Source organism: Nicotiana tabacum, chromosome 23 (genome assembly GCF_000715075.1).
Source record: "Nicotiana tabacum cultivar K326 chromosome 23, ASM71507v2, whole genome shotgun sequence".
NCBI lineage: Eukaryota > Viridiplantae > Streptophyta > Magnoliopsida > Solanales > Solanaceae > Nicotiana > Nicotiana tabacum.
In genome coordinates, this window is record NC_134102.1 from 69,844,732 (window position 1) to 69,865,582 (window position 20,851).

At 38.0% G+C, this 20,851-nt stretch overlaps 2 protein-coding genes across 2 annotated transcripts; one reads left to right on the forward strand and one right to left on the reverse strand.

The window, feature by feature from the left end:
• Positions 1-175: 175 nt before the first annotated feature.
• LOC107822744 (uncharacterized) lies at positions 176-1,113 on the reverse strand. Its single transcript, XM_016649310.2, has 2 exons — positions 1,053-1,113; positions 176-870 (listed from the first exon to the last, which is right to left on the reverse strand). Exons 1-2 carry the CDS (start codon positions 1,111-1,113, stop codon positions 176-178), a joined length of 756 nt encoding a protein of 251 aa, XP_016504796.2.
• Positions 1,114-3,488: 2,375 nt separating this feature from the next.
• On the forward strand, positions 3,489-3,943 carry LOC107822743 (uncharacterized). Its single transcript, XM_016649309.2, has 2 exons — positions 3,489-3,622; positions 3,745-3,943. The coding sequence occupies exons 1-2, from the start codon at positions 3,489-3,491 to the stop codon at positions 3,941-3,943; spliced, it is 333 nt and encodes a 110-aa protein (XP_016504795.1).
• Positions 3,944-20,851: the final 16,908 nt, after the last annotated feature.

The window sequence follows — 20,851 nt, forward strand, 5'->3', positions numbered from 1 at the left end:
TTTCTTTTTAGGGATCAATGCAATAAATGAAGCATTACTAGACCTGACCATGTAGCAATGCTGATGAAAGTAATTCAGAGCTCCCATAATGTCTGCTTTGATGAACTCCCATGCTCTTTGAAATAATGCCATTATGTAGCCATCCAGGCTAGGGATTTTATCTGCTGCACATGAATTAATTGCTGCCAATACAATCTTCTTCTTCAAATATTCTCTCTAACCATACTTTCTGAGTTACTGTTATGCTAGCCAGGTTTTGAAAGTGAGTACTTGGCCTCCATTGCTCATTTTCAGTGTACAGATCTTGATAAAACCTTAGGATTTTTGCTTCGATTCCATCTTTGTCTTCACTGATTTCTTCCCCAATTAACAACTTATCTATGGAGTTGTTCCTTCTATAAGAATTTTTCATTTTTTGAAAGAACTTGGTATTTCTATCTCCTTCTTTGAGCCACATGCATCTTGATTTTTGTCTCCATGATATATCTTCAACCTTTGCCATTTGTTGTATATTCAGTTTCAGTTGCAAAGATTTCTCTTTTTCTACCCAAGCCGTTATTCTATTCTCAGTTACTTGCTTCAGTAAGGCTAGGTCTTCAAGCAATTTGTGCTTCCAATTGGCCAAAGGTTTCCCTGTTCCAATCTGAATGTCCTTCTTCAATCTTCTCAATGTTTGCATTAAAATGAAGTCTGGACTGCCCCCAATTGTATAACTTTGCCACAATCCTTTGATTTTATCAATGAAACCATCTACTTCATGCCACATATTTTCTAACTTGAAATAGGAAGGGTTAGCTCCCCAATCACCACATTCCAATAGCAAAGGTCTATGATCAGAGACAACTCTTGGGAGGGATAATTGCTTGATTGCTTTGAAATTGTCATTCCATCCGGTAGATATTAAAAACCTATTAATTCTGGAAGCTTGCAAAGATTCTTCCTCTCAGAACCAAGTGTATTGATCCCCTTGGAGTGGTAAATTTATGATTTCCAGATCTTGTATAATATCGGTGAAAGACTTCATAGCCCTAGACCTTCCAATACAATTGTACCTCTCACTTTCAAATCTGCAAACATCGAAATCTCCTCCAATGACCCACTGCTCATCTTCATTATGATTATTTGGGTGCTGTTGAAACTTTACATGTTGTTTTATCTTTTGAGTAATCTATTTTGCAGGAAGAAAAGCTACTTTGTATGCGTAGAAAGTACAAGTGGGCGATTGGATCGACCATGGCTGAAATTCATGGTATTAGCCCAGCGTTTTGTATGCATAAAATTCTCATGGAGGATGGGCACAAACCGAGTGTGGAACACCAACTCCGTTTGAATCCAGTTATGAAGGAAATGGTAAGAAAGGAAGTCATAAAGTGGCTCGATGTAGGTATTATCTTTTCCATCTCTGACAGCAAGTGGGTAAGTCCATTCCAGTGTGTACCTAAAACGGGGGGAATGACGGTGGTCATAAATGATAATAATGAATTAATTCTAACTAGGACTGTCACGGGTTGGAGAATTTGCATAGACTACCGAAAAATTGAATAATGCCACTAGAAATGATCACTTCCCCGTCCCCTTCATTGGTCAGATGCTAGATAGGTTGGCTAGATAAGATTATTATTGTTTCCGTGATGGATATTCTAGCTATAACTAGATATCAATTGCAGCAGGAGACTAAGAGAAGACCACATTCACTTGTCCTTATGGCACCTATGCTTTTAAGCAAATGCCATTTGGGTTATGCAATGCATCTGCGACTTTTCAAAGGTGCATGATGGCAATCTTTACTGATATGGTCAAAAAATTTGTTGAAGTATTTATGGATGATTTTTCGGTCTTTGGACCATCTTTTGAGTAAAGTGCTTTTCAGGTGTGAAGAGACGAACTTAGTGCTGAACTGGAAAAAGTGCCATTTTATGGTACGAGAAGGAATTGTACTCGGAAACAAGGTGTCCAAAGATGGTTTGGAGGTGGATAAGGCAAAAGTGGATGCAATTGAAAAACTGTCGCCTCCAATCTCTGTCAAAGGAGTCGGAATCTTTTTAGGGACATGCAGGTTTCTATCGTAGATTCATTAAAGATTTCTCTAAGATTTTTGCTCTATTGTGCAGGTTGTTTGAGAAGGATACGCCTTTCAAGTTTGATGAACATTGCTTGAAGGCGTACGAGGAGCTAAAAAAGTGATTGGTGACTGCACCAATTATCACCACCCCAGACTGGGGAGAGTCTTTTGAGTTGATGTGTGATGCTAGTGACACGGCAATTGGGGCCGTATTGGGCCAGAGAAAAAATAAAGTGTTCCACTCAATTTACTATGCTAGGAAAAATAAAGTTTTCCACTCAATTTACTATGCTATCAAAACTCTAAACCCAACTCAGATAAATTACACAATTAAAAAAAGAGTTAAGGTCATCATCTATACATATCATGCAGCCATTATGTATTTGTTCGAGAAAAAGGATGCTAAGCCTAGACTAATTCATTGGGTTCTTCTTTTGTAGGAATTTGATGTGGAAATCAAAGATCGAAAAGGGAGAGAAAATCAGGCAGCAGATCACTTATCGCGCTTGAAAATCTCGCGCATATGTTCAAGAAGGGGGTGAAATTCAGGAAAGTTTTCCAGATGAGTAATTGCTAGCCATCACAGCTGGCAGAGCCCCATGGTATGATGAGTATGTGAACCTCATTGTAAGTGGGGTGACTCCATCAGAGTTTCACCGGATGGTAAGAGAAAATCCATGCATGATGTTAGACTTTATCTATGGGATGAGTCACTTTTGCTTAAGCAATGTGCAGATCAGCTGATGCGTCGATGTGTTCTTGAGGAGGAGATGGAAGCAATTTTACATGATTGCCATGCATCACCATATGGGGGCCACCATGGTGGAGACAAAACGGTTGCAAAGGTGTTGCAGTCGGGATTATATTGGCTATGCTATTCAAGAATGCACATGCTTTTGTGAAAAGATGTGATAGGTGCAAAAGGAAGGGTATAATTTCGAGAAGGCATGAGATTATATTGAAGAGCATACTTGAGGTCAAAATCTTCGATGTTTGGGGAATAGACTTCATGGGGCCGTTTCCAGTATCAAATGGCCATCGGTACATCTTGGTTGCAGTTAACTATGTGTCAAAGTGGGTTGAGGCTGTGGCTTTGCCTATGAATGATGCTAAGGTAGTGGTAAGCTTTGTGAAGAAAAATATTTTCACAAGATGTGGAACTCCACGTGCTTTGATTAGTGATGGAGGTACTCACTTTTGTAATAAACTATTGGGCAACCTCTTAGCTAAGTATGGGGTGAGACACAAGGTCGCAATTGTTTTTCATCCGCAAACCAGTGGTAAAGTGGAGGTCTCAAATAGGGAGGTGAAGCAAATTTTGGAGAAGACAGTGAGCGCAAGTAGGAAGGATTGGGCTAGCAAGCTAGATGATACTCTATGGGCATATCACACTGCATAGAAAACTCCAATTGGCGCTTCGCCAAACATGTTGGTTTATGGAAAGGCTTGTCACTTGCCCCTTGAGCTTGAGCACAAGGCATATTGGGCAATCAAGAAGCTCAACTTCGCTATGGATCTAGCTGGGGAAAAACAGATATTGCAACTGAATGAGCTCAAAGAGTTTTGACTACATGCATATGAGAATGCGAAGTTGTATAAAGAGAAAACAAAAAGATGGCATGACAAACATATTTTGCATTGGTAGTTTGAACCAGGGAAGTCGTTCTATTGTTCAATTAAAGGTTGAAGCTCTTTCCTAGGAAGTTCAAGTCTAGATGGTTTGGTCCATTTGAAGTAGTGCGGGCTACAAAGCATGGAGTTGCTGAGCTACGTGATCCCGAAAACGATGGCACATTTTTAGTCAATGGGCAGAGAGTTAAACACTATTGGGGTGGTGGCATTCGTCATCAAAAAACTTCGATAGACTTGGTGGATGCTTGAGGGAACATTTTGCATCGTGCTGCGACATTAAATCAGGCGCTTGATGGAAGACAACCCATTGTGATGTTGTATACGTCATGCCATGATGTTAACTAAGGCGCTTGTTGGGAGGCAACCCAATTCGTAGTGTAGATCAACTTAAGTATTTTTTTGACTTTGATATTTAGGTACTAACAAGTCTTGGTTGAATTTTGAGGTTTGAATAGGTAAGGGAGCATGTAAGAGGCCAGTTTAACGCATGAGGAAGTCCAAACGTGAATGATCTCGCTACAGAGCTGGCCTAGCCCAGCCCAGCATGCACCCCCATATCCCATCCCACTGGGTGTCACCTGGCCCAACGCCAGGTCCATCGCACGTCCTAGTGGACGTGGCCTAGCAAGAAACTCGCGTCCTACTGGGTGTCGCCTGGCAAGAAGCTCGCATCCTACTGGGCGTCGCCTGGCCTAGTGCCAGGTCCATATCGTGTGAGAACGGGCATCGCAAGGTAAGTACTCTGCCCTTTTTTAATTTTAAAACCCCAACACTCCCTTCTAACACCCTCCTACAACATTAACACAACACATGCTCAAAACCCCTCAACATCACACTACCACCCTCCTCCTTCTCTCTTTCTCTAAATCAAATTCCTTCCATCTCATCTCACCCAAATATTATCTCAAAAATCACCACTAATTGAAGATTCATTCCTCCTCTACAGTATTCAAGGTGTGAATTATGCTCTCCTTCTCCTCTACTTTGGGAACAATTGAGGTAAAAATTGCAAATTGCATAATCTATGAATGCTATGAATGAGAAATTGTGCATGTTTGTCCCAACCCCATGAAACCCATAAGATTGTTATTCTTGTTGTTCATATGAGTGTTTACACTCGAAACCCAAGCCGATTTAGAAGGGCGAGGCAATCCCTCACCCACACAAAAACCTCAACCATATTAGTGCGCACCATGTATTTGCTAGAATGTCTCAAAGGCACGTTATGTCCCAATTGGAGCCCGAGTCTCCAGAATTGATACACTAGTAAGTTGTAAGCTTCCTGAACATCAAAATTAAGTGTGGGGTGTCTCGCCATAGCCGGGCTGAAGGGTTCAAGCATTGCACTTACATTGTATTACATCATGAACTAGTTGTATTGTAGCGCGAATTATTGCTTAAATTCAAAGGGTGAAGTCTGAATATCCTTGAATTACTTGACAACCATATTCTAAACCGCTAAGTGTGGGGTCGTACGACTATGTTTCAAAGTGATTAAATGCCTTCTACAATTGACTGACGTTCGCTTGTGTAGGTACAAAACAAAGATGGTACAACCAACTGATAAGGGAAAAGGAAAAGTTGTGGCCACCACAAAGCGGAAGACATCCTCTGTGCCATCACCAAAGAAGTGAAAAGGGGGAGAAGCCACATCCAGTCAGGCTCACGGGCAGAGGGAAGTTGCAGCAGTGGCAACCTCACGTCCCAGGCCCCCGGGGCAACGAGAGTATGGAATTAAAAGTATACCTCCCTCTATTAAAGAATGGTATAAGAGTTGTCTCCCCAAGCATATGCATCCTGATATGTACGGGTGTTCAAAACCAAACCAATAACCAAAAACCGAAATACAAAAGTGGCTTAATGGCTTATTGGTAGCGGGTTAACGGTTTAACGGATGTGGAACGGATTGAAATATTTTTATTAACTGCTTATCGGTTTGGGGGCGAATTATTCAATTTTCTTAACGGATAATCCGTTAACCCGTTAAGAATATATATATATATAAATTATTTTTATCCATATATATATATTAAATAATCAAAAATCCCTTCTTCCACTTCCAGTACTCTATCTCTAATTCTCTATTAGACATTTAGAAAGAAAACCTATTAGATACCCTAACAGCCTAATATCGTTAACTTAAAGTCAAAATTTCACCCAGCGGCCAGAGCAGCTCAACAGTAGACTCGCGGTCTCTCAGACTCGCTGTCTCCCTCTCGCTGACTCGCCTCTCCATCTCGCTGACTCATCATCTTGCCTCTCCCTGTCGCCATAGCTAGAGCAGCAGATGGTAAGTTTCTTAAAATCAGAGACATCTTAAAGTATTCTGCCATTTCACGGATCTCCAATCACTGAGATTTCTTCTAAAATTAACATTCCAACCATTGCCCTCTCTGCCTTGTGCTATTTTGAGATCGATTTTAACAGTTTCTGTTTAAATATCCGTTAAGCAACTTGTTATTTTCATTGCTTTTCTTTTCTTGTTGGAGTGACTCATAGCATGGCTGAAAATATACAAAGTGATAAGGTGATGGGTGAAAGTGGGGCTTCTAATTCAAATGCAATAAGTCAAGCTGAAACAACAGAATCAAATATAACCAAAAATAGGAAAAAAGGTCTATTGTGTGGGATCATTTTACAAAAATTATTACTTTCGAAGGGAGTACAAAAGCAAAATGTGACTATTGCTTTATTGAGTATTTTTTTAAGACCAAAGACGGTACGTCGACACTTCTTTCTCATATGTATAAGTTTCCTAAATGCCCTGCTATAGTTGATAAAAAACAATCAAATTTAGGCTTTCAATCTGTTCCGGGGGGTAGTCAAGGTGACGTATCTGTTGTTACTTGAAAATTTGATCAAGAAGAGTGTAGGAAGGCGTTAGGTCGTATGGTAATAGTTGATGAGCTTCCTTTCAGCTTTGTTGAGAAAGAAGGTTTTAGAGACTTTATGAAAGTAGCGCAACCTTATTTTCGGATCCCTTCCCGTAATACTGTAACTAGGGATTGTTTTTATCTTTTTAATGAAGAAAAGTGAAAATTGAAGAGGTCTTTTATAGAAACGAAACAAAGAGTATGTATTACCATTGATACCTAGACTTCTATACAAAGAATCAATTATATGTGTATCACTGCCCATTGGATTGATAGTGAATGGAATATGCATAAGAAAATAATTAATTTTTGTCCTATTGTTAGTCATAAAGGCGAAGATATAGCAAATGGTATCGGTAGGTGCTTACATGAGTGGGGGAAAAATAAGAACTTCACAATCACAGTTGTAAAGATGTTTGGTGTAGATCCGGAGGCAACTATACAAGCAGAAGTAACAAAGTACATGACTTCATTATTTAGTGAGTATGTAAAGTCGAGCTCAAAAGGTGTCGTGCTTGCTTCATCTTCAGATTGTTCTTCATTGGACACTTATACTTCCGGGCTTTCTGGAAGTCAAGTAAGCACCCAAAATACAGGACTTTTAGAATCACTCATGCGAGATATAAAAAAATATAAAAGTGGGAGTGAAGGTGTTGATACTAGAACAGAGTTGGATAAATATTTTGGGGAAGAAACTGAGGATGACACTAAAGAATTTGATGTTCTTCTCTGGTGGAAATTAAACTCAGCTAGATTTCCTGTTCTTGCAGAGATGGCTCGTGATGTATTAGTTGTTCCGGTTTCAAGTGTGGCATCCGAATGTGCGTTTAGTACTGGAGGACTTCTTCTTGATTCATTTGGGAGTTCATTAACTCCTAGTGTGTCTTCAAGATTGGCTTCGAAATAAAAATTTATAACAACCTGTTAGTGTTGAGGAAGATCTTGATAAAATCGAGCTGCTTGAACAAGGTAATAATATTGTTACTATATTTGTTGTATATAAATGTTGTGTATGCTTATACTTATCGCACGACTCATTATTTTAATTTTTTTCTTTAGATTTAGCCAACGATGGAAAAGATCCTTCCGTAATTGACGTGTAGTGTTAATATATCTGGTAAGAATTCGAATTGTAATATAGTGTTAATAAATCTGTTAATATATTTATCACATGACTCATGTTTGTGCATAATTTTAATTCTGTTATAAGAAATCGTTTTCTAAAGTATCTTTGTGTATGTCCTAGAGCTTTTTGGCAGTTATCTGTTGGTGAAGTGGAGAGCTTGTCTCCCAGTCCCTTGGACAGAATAATCAGAGCAACTTGGTGCACCACTAGTCAACTTTTCAATTCCACAATAGCTAAAAGTATCAGAACTAGTGTTTTTGTTTCTGATACTAGTTCTAAAAGTATCAGAACTAGTGTTCTTTGTCGAAATTAAGCAGTCCATCTGTTGCGTGGAATCAAGAAAGATATGTCTTGATTTGTTTTGATTCTGAAATCAAGCAGTCCATCTGTTGCGTGGAATCAAGCAGTACATTTGTTTTGTTTTGTCGAAATTGAGCATGTATACTTCATATTGGTTTGTTTTGATGCTGAAATTTGGAAGTGTTAATAGTGATTTGTTATCTCTGTGTAATGTTTAGGGATTAATCATTTTGACAGATGTATTCTGGACTCACTTTTTTTATCTATGTCAATGTATGGATTAAGCAGGGACTAGCAAATAATGATTTAAGCATGTATAAATTAAATGGTATGTGCATCATGTGCAATTGCAATTTGCAACCACTGCTCCAATATCTGTAGTCTGCTCTAAACTCAAAGCAGCATCATGTGCAATATAGATTGAATTAGGCCGATAAACCGCCCGATAAGAGCTAAACCGATACCAATCCGCCCGATATCTTATTGGGTGGCTAGCATATTAATACATTTAAAAGCTGATAACCGATAAGCCGAACCGTTAAGAGTAAATAACCACCCGATCCGCCCGATAAGTAGCCCTACTGATATGGCCGTTGAGGAGCATCGCTTCAGAGCTAAGTATCCAGCGATCTGGAAATCTGTTCATGAGCTCAGATTGGCATTTTGTTTAGGAACCCCGATGGCATTAATGTGAATCTTGTACGACAGTTTTATATAGGATTTGACCTAGAGGATCCAGAGTCGTACGTTCCTATTTGTGGTAGATTGATTGACTTTTCATCCACAACCATCTGCCACTACTTGGGGACCCCAGATGTCCCACATGAGCCTCTGGGCGATTTCATTGCCCGTCCAATGTATCGAGAGTTGAGACATACGTTATGTGGTGTCAATTCTATGGCCGTCTGGGTCCATGACAAGAAGACCGGCCGCCACAGGAAATTCTCGAAGAAGAAGATGAAAATAAAGGCACAGGTTTGGTTGAAGTTGATTAACACTCGGTTGTTGCCATGCAATCATGATACTTTGATCAGGATAGATAGGGTGTGCTTGCTGTACTTTCTGATGACTGGCCAAAAAGTTAATGTGGGCCAGCAGATACGTCAACAGATGACGCTTGTAAGAAAGAGTAAGAGGGTTGATTGATTGTTCTTTGGTAATATGTTGACTCAATATCTGAAGAAGGAAGAGGTAGAAGTGGAGAAATAATTTAATATAATCATCCCAGCACCCCTGTATGGGACGGACATCACTAACATCTGTTTGAAGAAGGAGGCCGATGTGGTTGTACTCACTGGTCCTGAGCGAAATGTTTGAGATGATAGTTTTATAGCTCATTTTTATGGGATGTTGGACCTACAACTGCAGATTAGAGGGAGGCCAGCCACTCAGAAAGAGAGAGACCATTTGCATATGCGGTACCCGCTCAATGCCCTGTCAGAGCAACTGGTGGGGCTTGCCAGGGTCAGCGCTTGCCTAAGGATGAAGATGTTAACATGCCCGAGTGTTCTGATGAGGATGAGGAGCCAGGGGATGATGATTTAGATTGGGTAGCTACAAGCATGGCCTTCTATGATGAGGGCGATGACGAGGAGTGACCAGGGAGTTTTCTTTTCACCTCAGTGAGGACACTGCATAAAATTAAGTGTGGGGTGGAAATTCTCTGGATGATGTATATAGTAGGTTAGTGCTAGTAGTTTTTTTTTTGTTTAGTAACTATTCTCGTAGCTTCTTGTTTTTTTAGTTGTAGTTAGCCTAATGAAAACAAAATACAGAAAACAAAAAAAAAATTATTCCAGAAAATTTAGAATTTTCCCGACAATGGATCTCTTAGGCGGTATTCTTGAGGGATTAAAGTCTAACATAAAAATTTGAAAAAATAGAAAAATCCAAAAATATGTTTTTTATTTTCCTTTAGGTAGTAATAATCCCCCGTGGTTTTTCTTTGTGCCTCGATTATTTTTCATGGGATGTAGTTTGAACCGGGTAGTAATATTTTTATTTTTTAAAGTAGGGTAGAATTTAGGTAGAATTTAGGAAATAAAAGGAGGAAGGATGATGTAATTCCTAGGCGCCCTTGACTTGTTTGATAGTAGCATACTTAGGCTTTGGCATGTAGAGTATCTTCCCTAAATTTTGAAATTGAGCATGATGCCTTTATATATTGGATAGAATATCATGTGACGCCTATGTCTCTTTTACTTAACAATTGTTCACTTTGTGCTTAATGCTTAATATCTTGTGGCTCTGTGAATACTTACATTGTTTGAGAGTCGGAATGAGACCGTCCTTAGTGAGTCATGTGCCATGTATGAAGTGAGAGTTTGTGTAGTCCATGTTATTGTGATTGAGTCTAGAACTTTCCTGGTATGTTAGTTGAAGCGAAATTTGTAGTGATACTCTATTTGAAAAATAATTTTAGGCTTTCTTTGATCTTTTTGAGTTTAATTGCTTATCACAAATAAAATTGATCCCTAACAAAGCCTTTTGAGCCTATAGACTTTTATTTGGCACCCACATTACAAGCCCATATCCCTGTTGTTCTTAATTGAAATTATTTTGATAATGTTACCTCTGAAAGAACTTTAATTGTGAAATGAGAACTAGAAGAAGTAAGGACTAAGTGTGGGGTGGCTTTCGAGTGGAACCAATAAAAGAAAGAAAGGTGCACTTGTTTTGTAAAATAATACACCACTAGCGAAAATTTAAAAAAGAATAATCTTGAAAAAAAAAAGAGAAGGAAAAATTGAGGTGAATAAATTGTTGTTTTATTCTTGCTAGTGGGGTATAAAGTAAAGTAGTGCTTAAAGAAAAAGGAAATAATTTTGGGGAGTGATCTTGTTTGTAAAATTGAAGTGGATTGAAGAATTTTCTCTTAATGTTGTCATGTGATGTGTTAAAGTGCTTAGGAGGATGAGTCATTATTCCTAAATATATCATACCCGTCCCTTAGCCCATATTACAACCATAAAAAGTTCTAATTGATTTTAGATCGAGTGATCCTACATTAGTAGAGATTTACATTATGGGCAAGCCTATGGTACCAATTGCATGCATGTGACTTCTTTGCGAGAGTGAGAAATTTTCTTCGATATATGTGAGTCCTTAAATTATATTTGATCATGAGATTCGAATGTATGGATTCAACTTACTCTCTTGTTCTTGCTGTGAGGGTACATGGTTTCACTAGGAATAGGTAATGTTATTAGACTTTTCTGTGATATTGGGTGTTCAAGCCATGAGTGCATAAGTAAAAGGGAAGTATTTGTAATTGCATATGCTCTAGCTTAATTGTTGTTATCTACCGTGGTCATTGGTGTAGTGTGCTTCAATTGTGTAAATGTAAAGTGCTCAAGAATAGTGTAATCATTGGTTGACTCGAGGACGAGCAATATTTAAGTGTGGGGTAGTGTTGTTTAGCGATAAGTGTATATTTTTAGTGCATTGCTTACATTACATTTTAATATTTTAATGACTAAATGTGCGACGTTTTGGCTCAATTATGTCATTTTTATATGTAGGAGCGTTGGAGGATGGAAATTCGTAAAGTTTGCACACAATGAAGTCAAAGATACACTAAAAGATCAAGAAAATGAAAAAATGGGGCAAATTCCAGAACCAAGCGCTAGGCCAGGCGACGCCTGGTCCTGGGCGCGGTACACTAGGCACTGGAGTGGGCTAATCCTGCTCTGAGGTGTGCTGCACACCAGGCCTCGCGAGCTTTGAGGCCTGGTCCTTTCCTAGTCAGTGCATTAGATATTTTCTACTTGGATTTGGTCTTGGGGACTTCGACCCTAACCTATACCGCCTAAACGTGATTAGTGGGGGGTTGGTCAATTTTGGAGGCAAGCAAAGGCAAAAAAACACAAATGGAGCATGGAATTCATCAATCTTCCATTTTTCATCTAGTATTCATAGCTTTTATGTTTAAAAATAATATTTTGAGTATTGTCATGAACATGAGTGGAACCTCATTATTCAAGGGTTATGGGTTGTTATTGACTATTGTAGTTTGACGGTCGATAATATTGCTTGATTTTATCATATTAATTTGTTTATTCAATCTTGCACTTAATTATTCTATTGCATAGCTAACAATATAGAACTATCTACGAATCTATAGTTGAACTCGAAAGTGGGAACTATAGATTGCATATAAGATTGAATAGAGTAAGTTCTTGAATCCGGGCATCGGAGAATAGATTCGCGATTAGAATAGACATATTCTAGGTGTCTTACTTTGTTATTTATGCAGAAAATACACATGCATTCTTGTTAATTCTAATTTTACGACATATAGTCTTAGGTTGACTTGAATAGACGAGCGAAGCGTCGAAAGAAATTTGTGAGCAAAATAAACCCTGCTAATCAACAAATTAGATAAATCAAGTGATTGAATCAATCGGAAGAACGCAATAAGAGAGACATTAATCCCATAACCACGGAATATTCCCATCTCATTGAATTCTTCTAAGTGTTTGTTTGCTCTACTTGCGATCTTATTCTCTTATTCTCTTATTCTTATTAGTTTCGTAGTAATTTAGTTTGTAAAAACCACATTCATCTTCTTCAAAATCTCTTGAACAAATAACTCGTAACTAGTTTAGGCAAGGCTGTAGTTGATCATAAATCCTCGTGGGAATGATACTCTCTCATCATTTTATTACTTGTCAACCGCGTATAATTGCGTGTGCGTCTGGACCCAACATTCTCGTATATAGGGTCGCGTTCGAGTAGTTTTGGGGCTAGAAGCATCGTGTTCACGCAATGGAGGTCACGTTCGCGGAGTAGTTGAGGCAGGCTAAAGCTTGGTCTACACGTTCGTGATAAAGTCTTTCTAGGCGGGTGTAGAGTGGTGCTTCCTGATCGTGAAATAGTGTATTGTGTGATCGTGAATGGTAGTTCTGGGCCGACCCATAAGTGTTATATTTTAGGATTATTACCCATTCTTTCATATTTTGAGCCCTAAACTTGGAGAGAGGTGATTTTGCTTGGAGATTTTCATATACGACTTTGGGGTATGTGATTATTTCTACTCATTTTTTTGTATTATTTCAAGAATTTACATGAATTACTAACACCCAAAATATTAAATTTCGAGATGAAATTTGGGGTTTGAACTACACTTTAAGAGAAGGTATTTTGAGGATTTGAGTACCGATTTGGACTAGGTTTTGAAATCTTATCATATATTTGGACTCAGCATGTTATGAAACATCAAACTTTGATATTGGTTCTAAATTTCGGGCATGCAAGCTCAGGTTGGCTTTTGTTAACTTTTTTGGAATTCATCAAAGATCGAAGCTTTATATATTGGGATTGATTTCTATGGCATTGGTTGACTCATTGGTTTTGAAGTAGAAAACTATTTGAAAATATTTTGTTTTAGTATAGCAACACTTAACCTTTCGAAATAGCTGATTCTTTTTTGAAGATTGAACCGCGACAATTCAGATTTGATTTCCCCTTTTTGAAAGAAGGACAATTGCCTTTGCTAAGCCTTTGGGCCTCAAAGATTTTTAAGAAAGGAGTTAGTAAATCACGACAAATTGATAATAGCTTAGGATTAACGGATATGAAGTTAATTTCTAATTAAGGCTTCTTTTTATTCCTAAGTTCTTTAGGCTTGCCTAAATCATTCTATGAATAAAAGGGTAAGAATAAACATTCAATCCAATATATATACTTGTCACATACATAATAAGATATAACAACAGAAAACAACAACGAGCAACGACATGGTGCAAACTTAAGGCATGGTGAAGCAGTGAATAAAGAGATAAAGGAAAGGACTCACTCTGAGAGATTTGGGCCTCAAAGGACAGGCCCACCAGTGGCAAATGATGAGCAAAGGCAGACCCCTGGACCACAGTAGAGCTGGACTTGGGCCCGAGTTATTAAAGAACTCAGCATGCCCAAATCATTTGTATAAGCCCAAAAAATAAAAGAGAAGGTCATTAGAATAACAATATTGCATATATATCCATGATATAAAATTCTTAATCAAAGACTAAAACAATCACTAACAGTGTTCGAATACTTAAAGAAAATCATACTAAGCAAAGACTAAAGAAAAGATTACTGACAGTACCTGAATGTTAAGGGAATCGTGTTGATGCGGAGGTTATGTATAGTGAATGATTCATATTGAATATCTTTCGTTGCCATTAAACACCAAACCCGAGAGGAATTGGTGTCAATGAATTAAAGTCTAAGGAGTGAGTTCTACTCGAGGCCGATGCCCCCTTTGAATCCACCGACACTTCAAAGTTTTCAAGGGTCTCAAGGCCCAGGGAAATTCTTGTGCCGGGGAGAGCAGTACAAACTAGAGCTAAACTCTACTCCAAAATACCTTTAACCACTAACAAATAACTCTTCCCTATAGGTTTGAATGCCAATGAGGCCTTCTCAGTGCAAACCAACCGTTATGACATTTCCTACCACATGAGCCTACTTTTCTTAGCAAACTAACATAGAAATGGACACATAGAATAGTCCCTAAACTTCAGCACTAAATAAATGAAGAACACAAATGCATAGGTTCTGAAGATCTGATTTCTAGGCACATATGGTAACATGAATTATGTTGCTATTGCTGAAAATTAAAACAAAACAGAAGTCGTACATCTCATGGACAAATAAGGCACATAATTTGGACTTATAGTAGCTTGAGGATACATAGACCTTAACATTGATCACAAAGGAACATACACTTAGGCTAATGACATTACTTGAATCACATAGATTCAGACAATGATATAAGTAGGTTATTGTATCCAACCAAGTAATAGTAAACGCTCTCCTTTACACCATGTTCAATCAAGAATAACAAAGGAAAACACAAAGGTTGAACACAAGCTTCAACAGTACTAAAAAATGTGAAATCATGGAGGATAAACAAAGTTCATTCCAAACTTCCACACATACATGGACTTCAATTAAGATTATGACTTCACAAGATCAAATAAGTCCCAAACATTGAGCAATCAGGTTGGCAGTATCATTATGGGTTAAGGAAAGGAAGACATCACACTTAACAAACTCAAATCAGCTACACAAGATTACTTGAGTGGCTAAACATAATGGAGTCATATTCAAACTATTAACATGGTACAACAATAGTCTAATTCACATGAAATAGACTGATTGTGGTAGACCCTACTGATATTCAAGGGAGAATCCATCCCGATAGGACTGTTTACAAGCTAGCAGTTAGATATGGATGTAAAACACGCATAATGAGGATTCAGAGGATACTTAGGGATCCATTAACATTCATGAAAGTATTCTTTAATACTAAAATTCAATAAATCTTAACTTAGTGAGGCAAGGCCATCCTATGCATTTCATAAATAGCCTAGCTAAACCATCTAACAACATCCCAAGTTTAGAATAACAGGACTAAAGAACATAGCATGTTAAATATAGAGACTGTAATAACAACACTAAGTATAGCATAATAGAACCCAAAAGATATGGCATGATGAACAGGAGAGCCTAAGCAAGATTGCAGAACTTTAGAAGGATGCTACATATTGCATATGATAACAACAGTAGGACAGAACGCATGAGAACATAGCAAGATAAGTCATAAAGGCTTATAACAGAACATCCAGTAGGGTATAACTTAGGATACAACATGGTGATCATAAAAGTCACAACAGAGCACTTAGTGGGGCAAAACTCAAAAGGCAACATAAAGATTATGAGAGTTGTAACAAGATATAAACAAAACTCATAATGCCACATGATGATTATAAGAGTTGCAACAACAATAACATAGGTCAAAATGTAACATGATGAGTATGAAGGTTGTAACAGGACATTAACAGGACTCAGAAAATAACACAAAAGTTATAAAAGAACATTGGAGCAAGGTCTAAGGTTTTAGGCAAATATGAGAAATCAACAAGTTAATCAGCCCAAACACATAAGCCATCCAATAGAGAACGGAAGTCACTAAGATTATACAGCTATTTAGTTAATAGTAAACAGATACAAAAGCCTATCATAGGTCATCAACAAATCATAACGAACAAAAGCAAATGACAAAAGGCTAAATAAACATTATAGAATAAACAGTTAACCAAGAAGACAATAACATGTTTGGGATTATGAATGAAACAATCAAAGAGAGGATGGAGGTATATTGACCTCCTATTGAGAAGCAAACCAAACAGGATTTTAACTTCGCCGTGTGAGGACCAAGGTCTCAAACTCTTGAACAGTGAAGGAACTCGGAAGTAAGAGAGAATAAAATTACTCAGAAAAAAAGACTAGGCTTCTAAATTGTTAATTCGTATAAGATTTTTTATCTTTGTAGGCTAGATAGGTCTGGTTGGTGTTGTTAGGTGAGAGAAATCAAGTCTCTATTTATAGTTCTATTTAATAGCTTAGGGTTTCAGATTCAAACTAGGATAGCGGAATATGACGAATGATAGATCATGTGAGCAAGATTGGGGAAAATAAAGAGATAGAGGAAGAAATGATGAACTATTTACCTGAGAGAGTAGGACTGCCCGTTGAGAAAAAAATACATTGGATAAAGGCCGAATGTCCATAGGTCTCAGCGATTGACCTCTGGACCAAGAATAATGATAATGATATTGTAAAACGGCCATGCGTGCCACCAATTTTGACAGAGCACAAAGAATCCTGAGGATTTGACCTTGTACCGATTAGTCTAGGGTTTCGAATTAGGATTTTAAAATCTTATCGGTAAAAAGATGAAATAAAACCTCAAACTTCATAGCCTAGGGACGAGGTGATTGATTCTGCCAGTTGGATTTGAGAACAAAACGAAAATGGTGCTTCAATTTTACTGTCCATGTTCTGGTGTTTCAGATTCGAAGAACAAAAAGGAAAGTCAGCAGGATTTGTGGATAATGAAACATGGAATGGCGATTTGATGAGGGATTTTATGACCTTGCACTGATTTGTGCAAGGTTTATTGATTGATGTTCATGGGTGACTTGAGAGAAGGGAAGACGAAAGGGGAAATGGGGGGCGACCATTTGTGGAAAAAGAGTTAGGGTTAGGGAGTAGGGTTTGGCCGTCTCTTTCTTAAGAGTGAGAGACGAGATCTAGGCCGTTGGACATGATGATCAACGACCCTGATAATTCGGTCACTTAAAGGTTTTAAAAGGTTTTAAAAAGAAAATATGAGAGTCATTAGATCTTCTATTTTCAACGGCTGAGATTAAATTGGATAGGATGTTTGAAATTAAAGGAGAAACGGAGATTAAACGAGGGTCGTTGATCTATAGGATGGACGACCTAGATTGATTGTGTTTCTTTTGTGAGTGATAGAGACAGGTGATGTGGCGTACTCCGATTGGTTCTATGGAGTGGCAAGGATTACCAACTTGGAATGAAGGGGTTGTTTAGACAGGGTCAGCTGGCGATTGGGCCTATGTGTTGGGCTAAATTTATTTCAAAAATAACCAATTTGTGTTTAATTGGAGATTTGCAATTGTAGCCTTTTGGTCTTCTAACCCTTTTAAAATTAACTTAATTAAACTTAATAATTTTCAATAAAATATAGTAAAAATTATAAGTATCAAATAAACCATTAATTATTGTAATTAATTATTTGCAAAATATGTTTTTTTTCTAAATTTACACACTAGTTTTGAATTATCAATGTAGTAATCTAATTAATCAAAACTTTGTGAAGTAATTTGTTAGATTAATTATAAAACCTCTGTGTAAAAAAATATTTTAATAGTATAATGAGTATATTTGGAATTATATAATACTAATAATAGGTTATTAGTTTCAAAACTAATATTTAATTAATTTTTTAAAAATAGGTAGTTATCGATGGAAACTAATTTCAAAATATTTACTGTAAATTTATTAAGTATACATAGGCATACATCCTACCTAGGGATCATCTCTTGTATACATACATACATTCATGCATGGTTATTTCTCTGTACATGTGCATTATATATACTTATCTTTCATTCATATGTATGCATCAGTGCATATAGTTTACTGATATGGACTGAGGTGATGGCACAAGGTTTCTAATGTGCAGATATTGGGATATTGTTTCTTTATTGGGCACGAGTTTTTTGTCGTACGATGACTGTAAAGTGATATTAATTATGTCACCTGAGTTGTCCGTGCAGCATGTGAGTTGTCCATGCGATTGTTATGATTATGGAATGTTGAGTTATTTGTGCAGCACGTGAGTTGTCTGTACTCCATGTGTGTTATCTGTGCGGTTATTATGATTATGGCATGTGAGTTATCCGCGCAACACGTGATTTGTATGTGCGGTTGTTATAAATCTTGGCACGTGAGTTGTCTGTGCAACATGTGAGTTGTCTGTGCGGTTGTTATGATTATTGGCACGTAAGCTATCCATGTAGCATGTAAGTTGTCCATGCGGTTATGGCACGTGATTTGCCCGTGTTGCGTGTGGATATGGCACCATCCCCCTAGGTTCGCCCTCTTATGTTTCTCTCTTGATGGCGTACACGCAGATTGTGAGAAACTGACGGATTTCTAGTTAATTGTGATGTGGGATCCTATGTGATGAATTATTGAGAATTAAGGTGAAAGATTGGCCATGTAAGTAATCCTTTGTGCATATTCATGCATTTACATGCATATTTTGCGCATATCATCTACCTATGCTAGTTGATGTATTTTACATATATAAGAGACTTGTTAGTGAGTTGTTGGACACTTGGAGAGTGTCAGATTGATATAAAAAGAGAGTTATCATCATACATTGAAATGTTAGACTCATAAATATGGTATTTGAAAATTGATACAGAATTGGATCATTGTTATGTAGAGACTGTACATCCATGTATGAGTATTTGAGCACATACTACTTGGTGTATGTCTCTTTATGTACGGAGTTGGTGCAAGTTGTATTTTCTTGAAATGTTTAATTGGCAAAGCTTGTTTATTACCCCTACCCAGTTGTGCACCTTTATTATTGATGTATGTTATTCTGTGACTGTATTTTCTGGATACTTCTATATATTGTACATGTTATTGAGCGGCATAGGTTATTCAAAGTGGGTATCTTTTTGACTTAAAAACTCTGTCACTACTTCACCAAGGTTAGTCAGGATACTTACTGAGTACATGGGGTCGATTGTTCTCATACTACACTTCTGCACCTTGCGCGCAGATCTTGGAACTGAGCTGTTGTGGATGACAAAGCCAAGCATTGAAGGCGTACCAACGTTCCAGATTCAAGCTACCTTTTGTTCATGGTAGTTTAAGACTTAAGATTTTGTTATGTAAACTTCAAACATATGTTATATTTATTCTTCATACTAGCTTGTAAATCTAAATCTTAGTGGCTCATGACTTGTACTACCAGTCCTGGGATAGTTGTATTGATTGTTCACATTCTTATTTATTATTATTGATAACTTCTCATTAGAGTTGAATCTTATATTGTTGGGCTTACTGTGATGATCCGAACGGTCGTTTTGAGTATTTTAGTTATGTTTTCCTTATTTTATGCCTTATATATGTGTATTTGTGTTTACATGACTTGTGGGGATGGTTGGTTTGGTTTCTGCGAGATTTTGGATTAATTTGGGGCACTTAGTCCCTTGGTTGGAGGCTTAAGTTGTTAGAGTTGATCGAAATTTGACTTTTGGGTAGACGACTCCAGAATGGTATTTTGATAGTTTCCATAGCTTCGTATTGTGATTTTTGACTTAGTCATATGTCTAGATTTGGAGTTGGAGGTCCCTAGGTTGAATTGGTTCTATTTGGCGAAAGTTGGAAAGTTGAAGGTTTGAAAGATTGATAGTTTTAACCTAGAGTTGACTTTATTAATATTAGTTACGAATTTTGGTTCCGAGAGTTGGAATGGGTTCCTCTCACCCGAGGGGAGCATGAGCAACACTTGAGTATCGTGCTCCAGACTTTGAGAGTGAAGAAGTTGTATGCTAAATGTCCAAGTGCGAGTTTTGGCTTAATTCAGTGGCATTCTTGGGCCACGTGGTGTCCAATAAGGGGAGTAAGGTGGATATAAAGAAGATTGAGGTAGTTCAGTTGGCCCTGAGCTTCTACCTCTACTGAGATTAGAAGTTTCCTTGGGTTGACTGGGTATTATCGCCGTTTTGTGGAGGGGTTTTCATCTATAGCATCCCATTATCTAGATTGACCCAAAACGGTGCCCTATTCATGTGGTCCGACGAGTGTGAGGAGAGCTTTAAGAAGCTCAAGACTGCCTTGACTATAGCTCCAGTTCTAGTTTTGCCTTCAACATCGGGTTCATATATTGTCTATTGTGATGCTTCACAAGTTGGCATTGGATGTGTGTTTATGCAAGGGGGTAGAGTGATTGCTTATGCTTCGCGTCAGTTGAAGCCCCATGAGAAGAACCACCCAGTTCACGATTTGGAGTTAACAACCATTGTTCACGCACTTAGGATGTAGAGGCACTATCTTAACAATGTGTCTTGTGACATGTTCATAGATCACCATGCTTCAGCACCTATTCAAATAAAAGGACTTGAACTTGAGGCAGAGCATGGGGGGGAGTCTTGCTTTTATTCCAGTTGGGGAGAGACTGTTAGCTTTGGGTGTTCAGGCTTTGTCCAATAGTTTGTGAGGCTGGATATTTCAGAGCCTAGTCGGGTTCTTGCTTGTGTGATTTCACGGTCTTCCTTGATTGAGCGTATCATGGCGCGTCAGTATGACTATTCCCACTTACTTGTCCTTAAGGACATGGTGCAGCACGGTGATACCAAGGAGGTGACTATTGGTGATGACGGGGTGTTGAGACTTTGGGTAGGATTTGTGTGCCCAATGTGGATAGGTTGCGGGAGCTGATTTTTTAGGAGGCCCATAGTTCGTGGTATTCCATTCATC

Bases quoted from the DNA above. Each gene is read 5' to 3' on its own strand.
- LOC107822744 (XM_016649310.2), bottom strand. From the start codon at position 1,113: ATGAAGATGAGCAGTGGGTCATTGGAGGAGATTTCGATGTTTGCAGAT. The intron at 871-1,052 runs GTACAATTGTAT...ACAATTTCAAAG, and splicing joins TGCAGATTTGAAAGTGAGAG to CAATCAAGCAATTATCCCTC.
- LOC107822743 (XM_016649309.2), top strand. From the start codon at position 3,489: ATGTTGGTTTATGGAAAGGCTTGTCACTTGCCCCTTGAGCTTGAGCAC. The intron at 3,623-3,744 runs GTTTTGACTACA...GTTCAATTAAAG, and splicing joins CAACTGAATGAGCTCAAAGA to GTTGAAGCTCTTTCCTAGGA.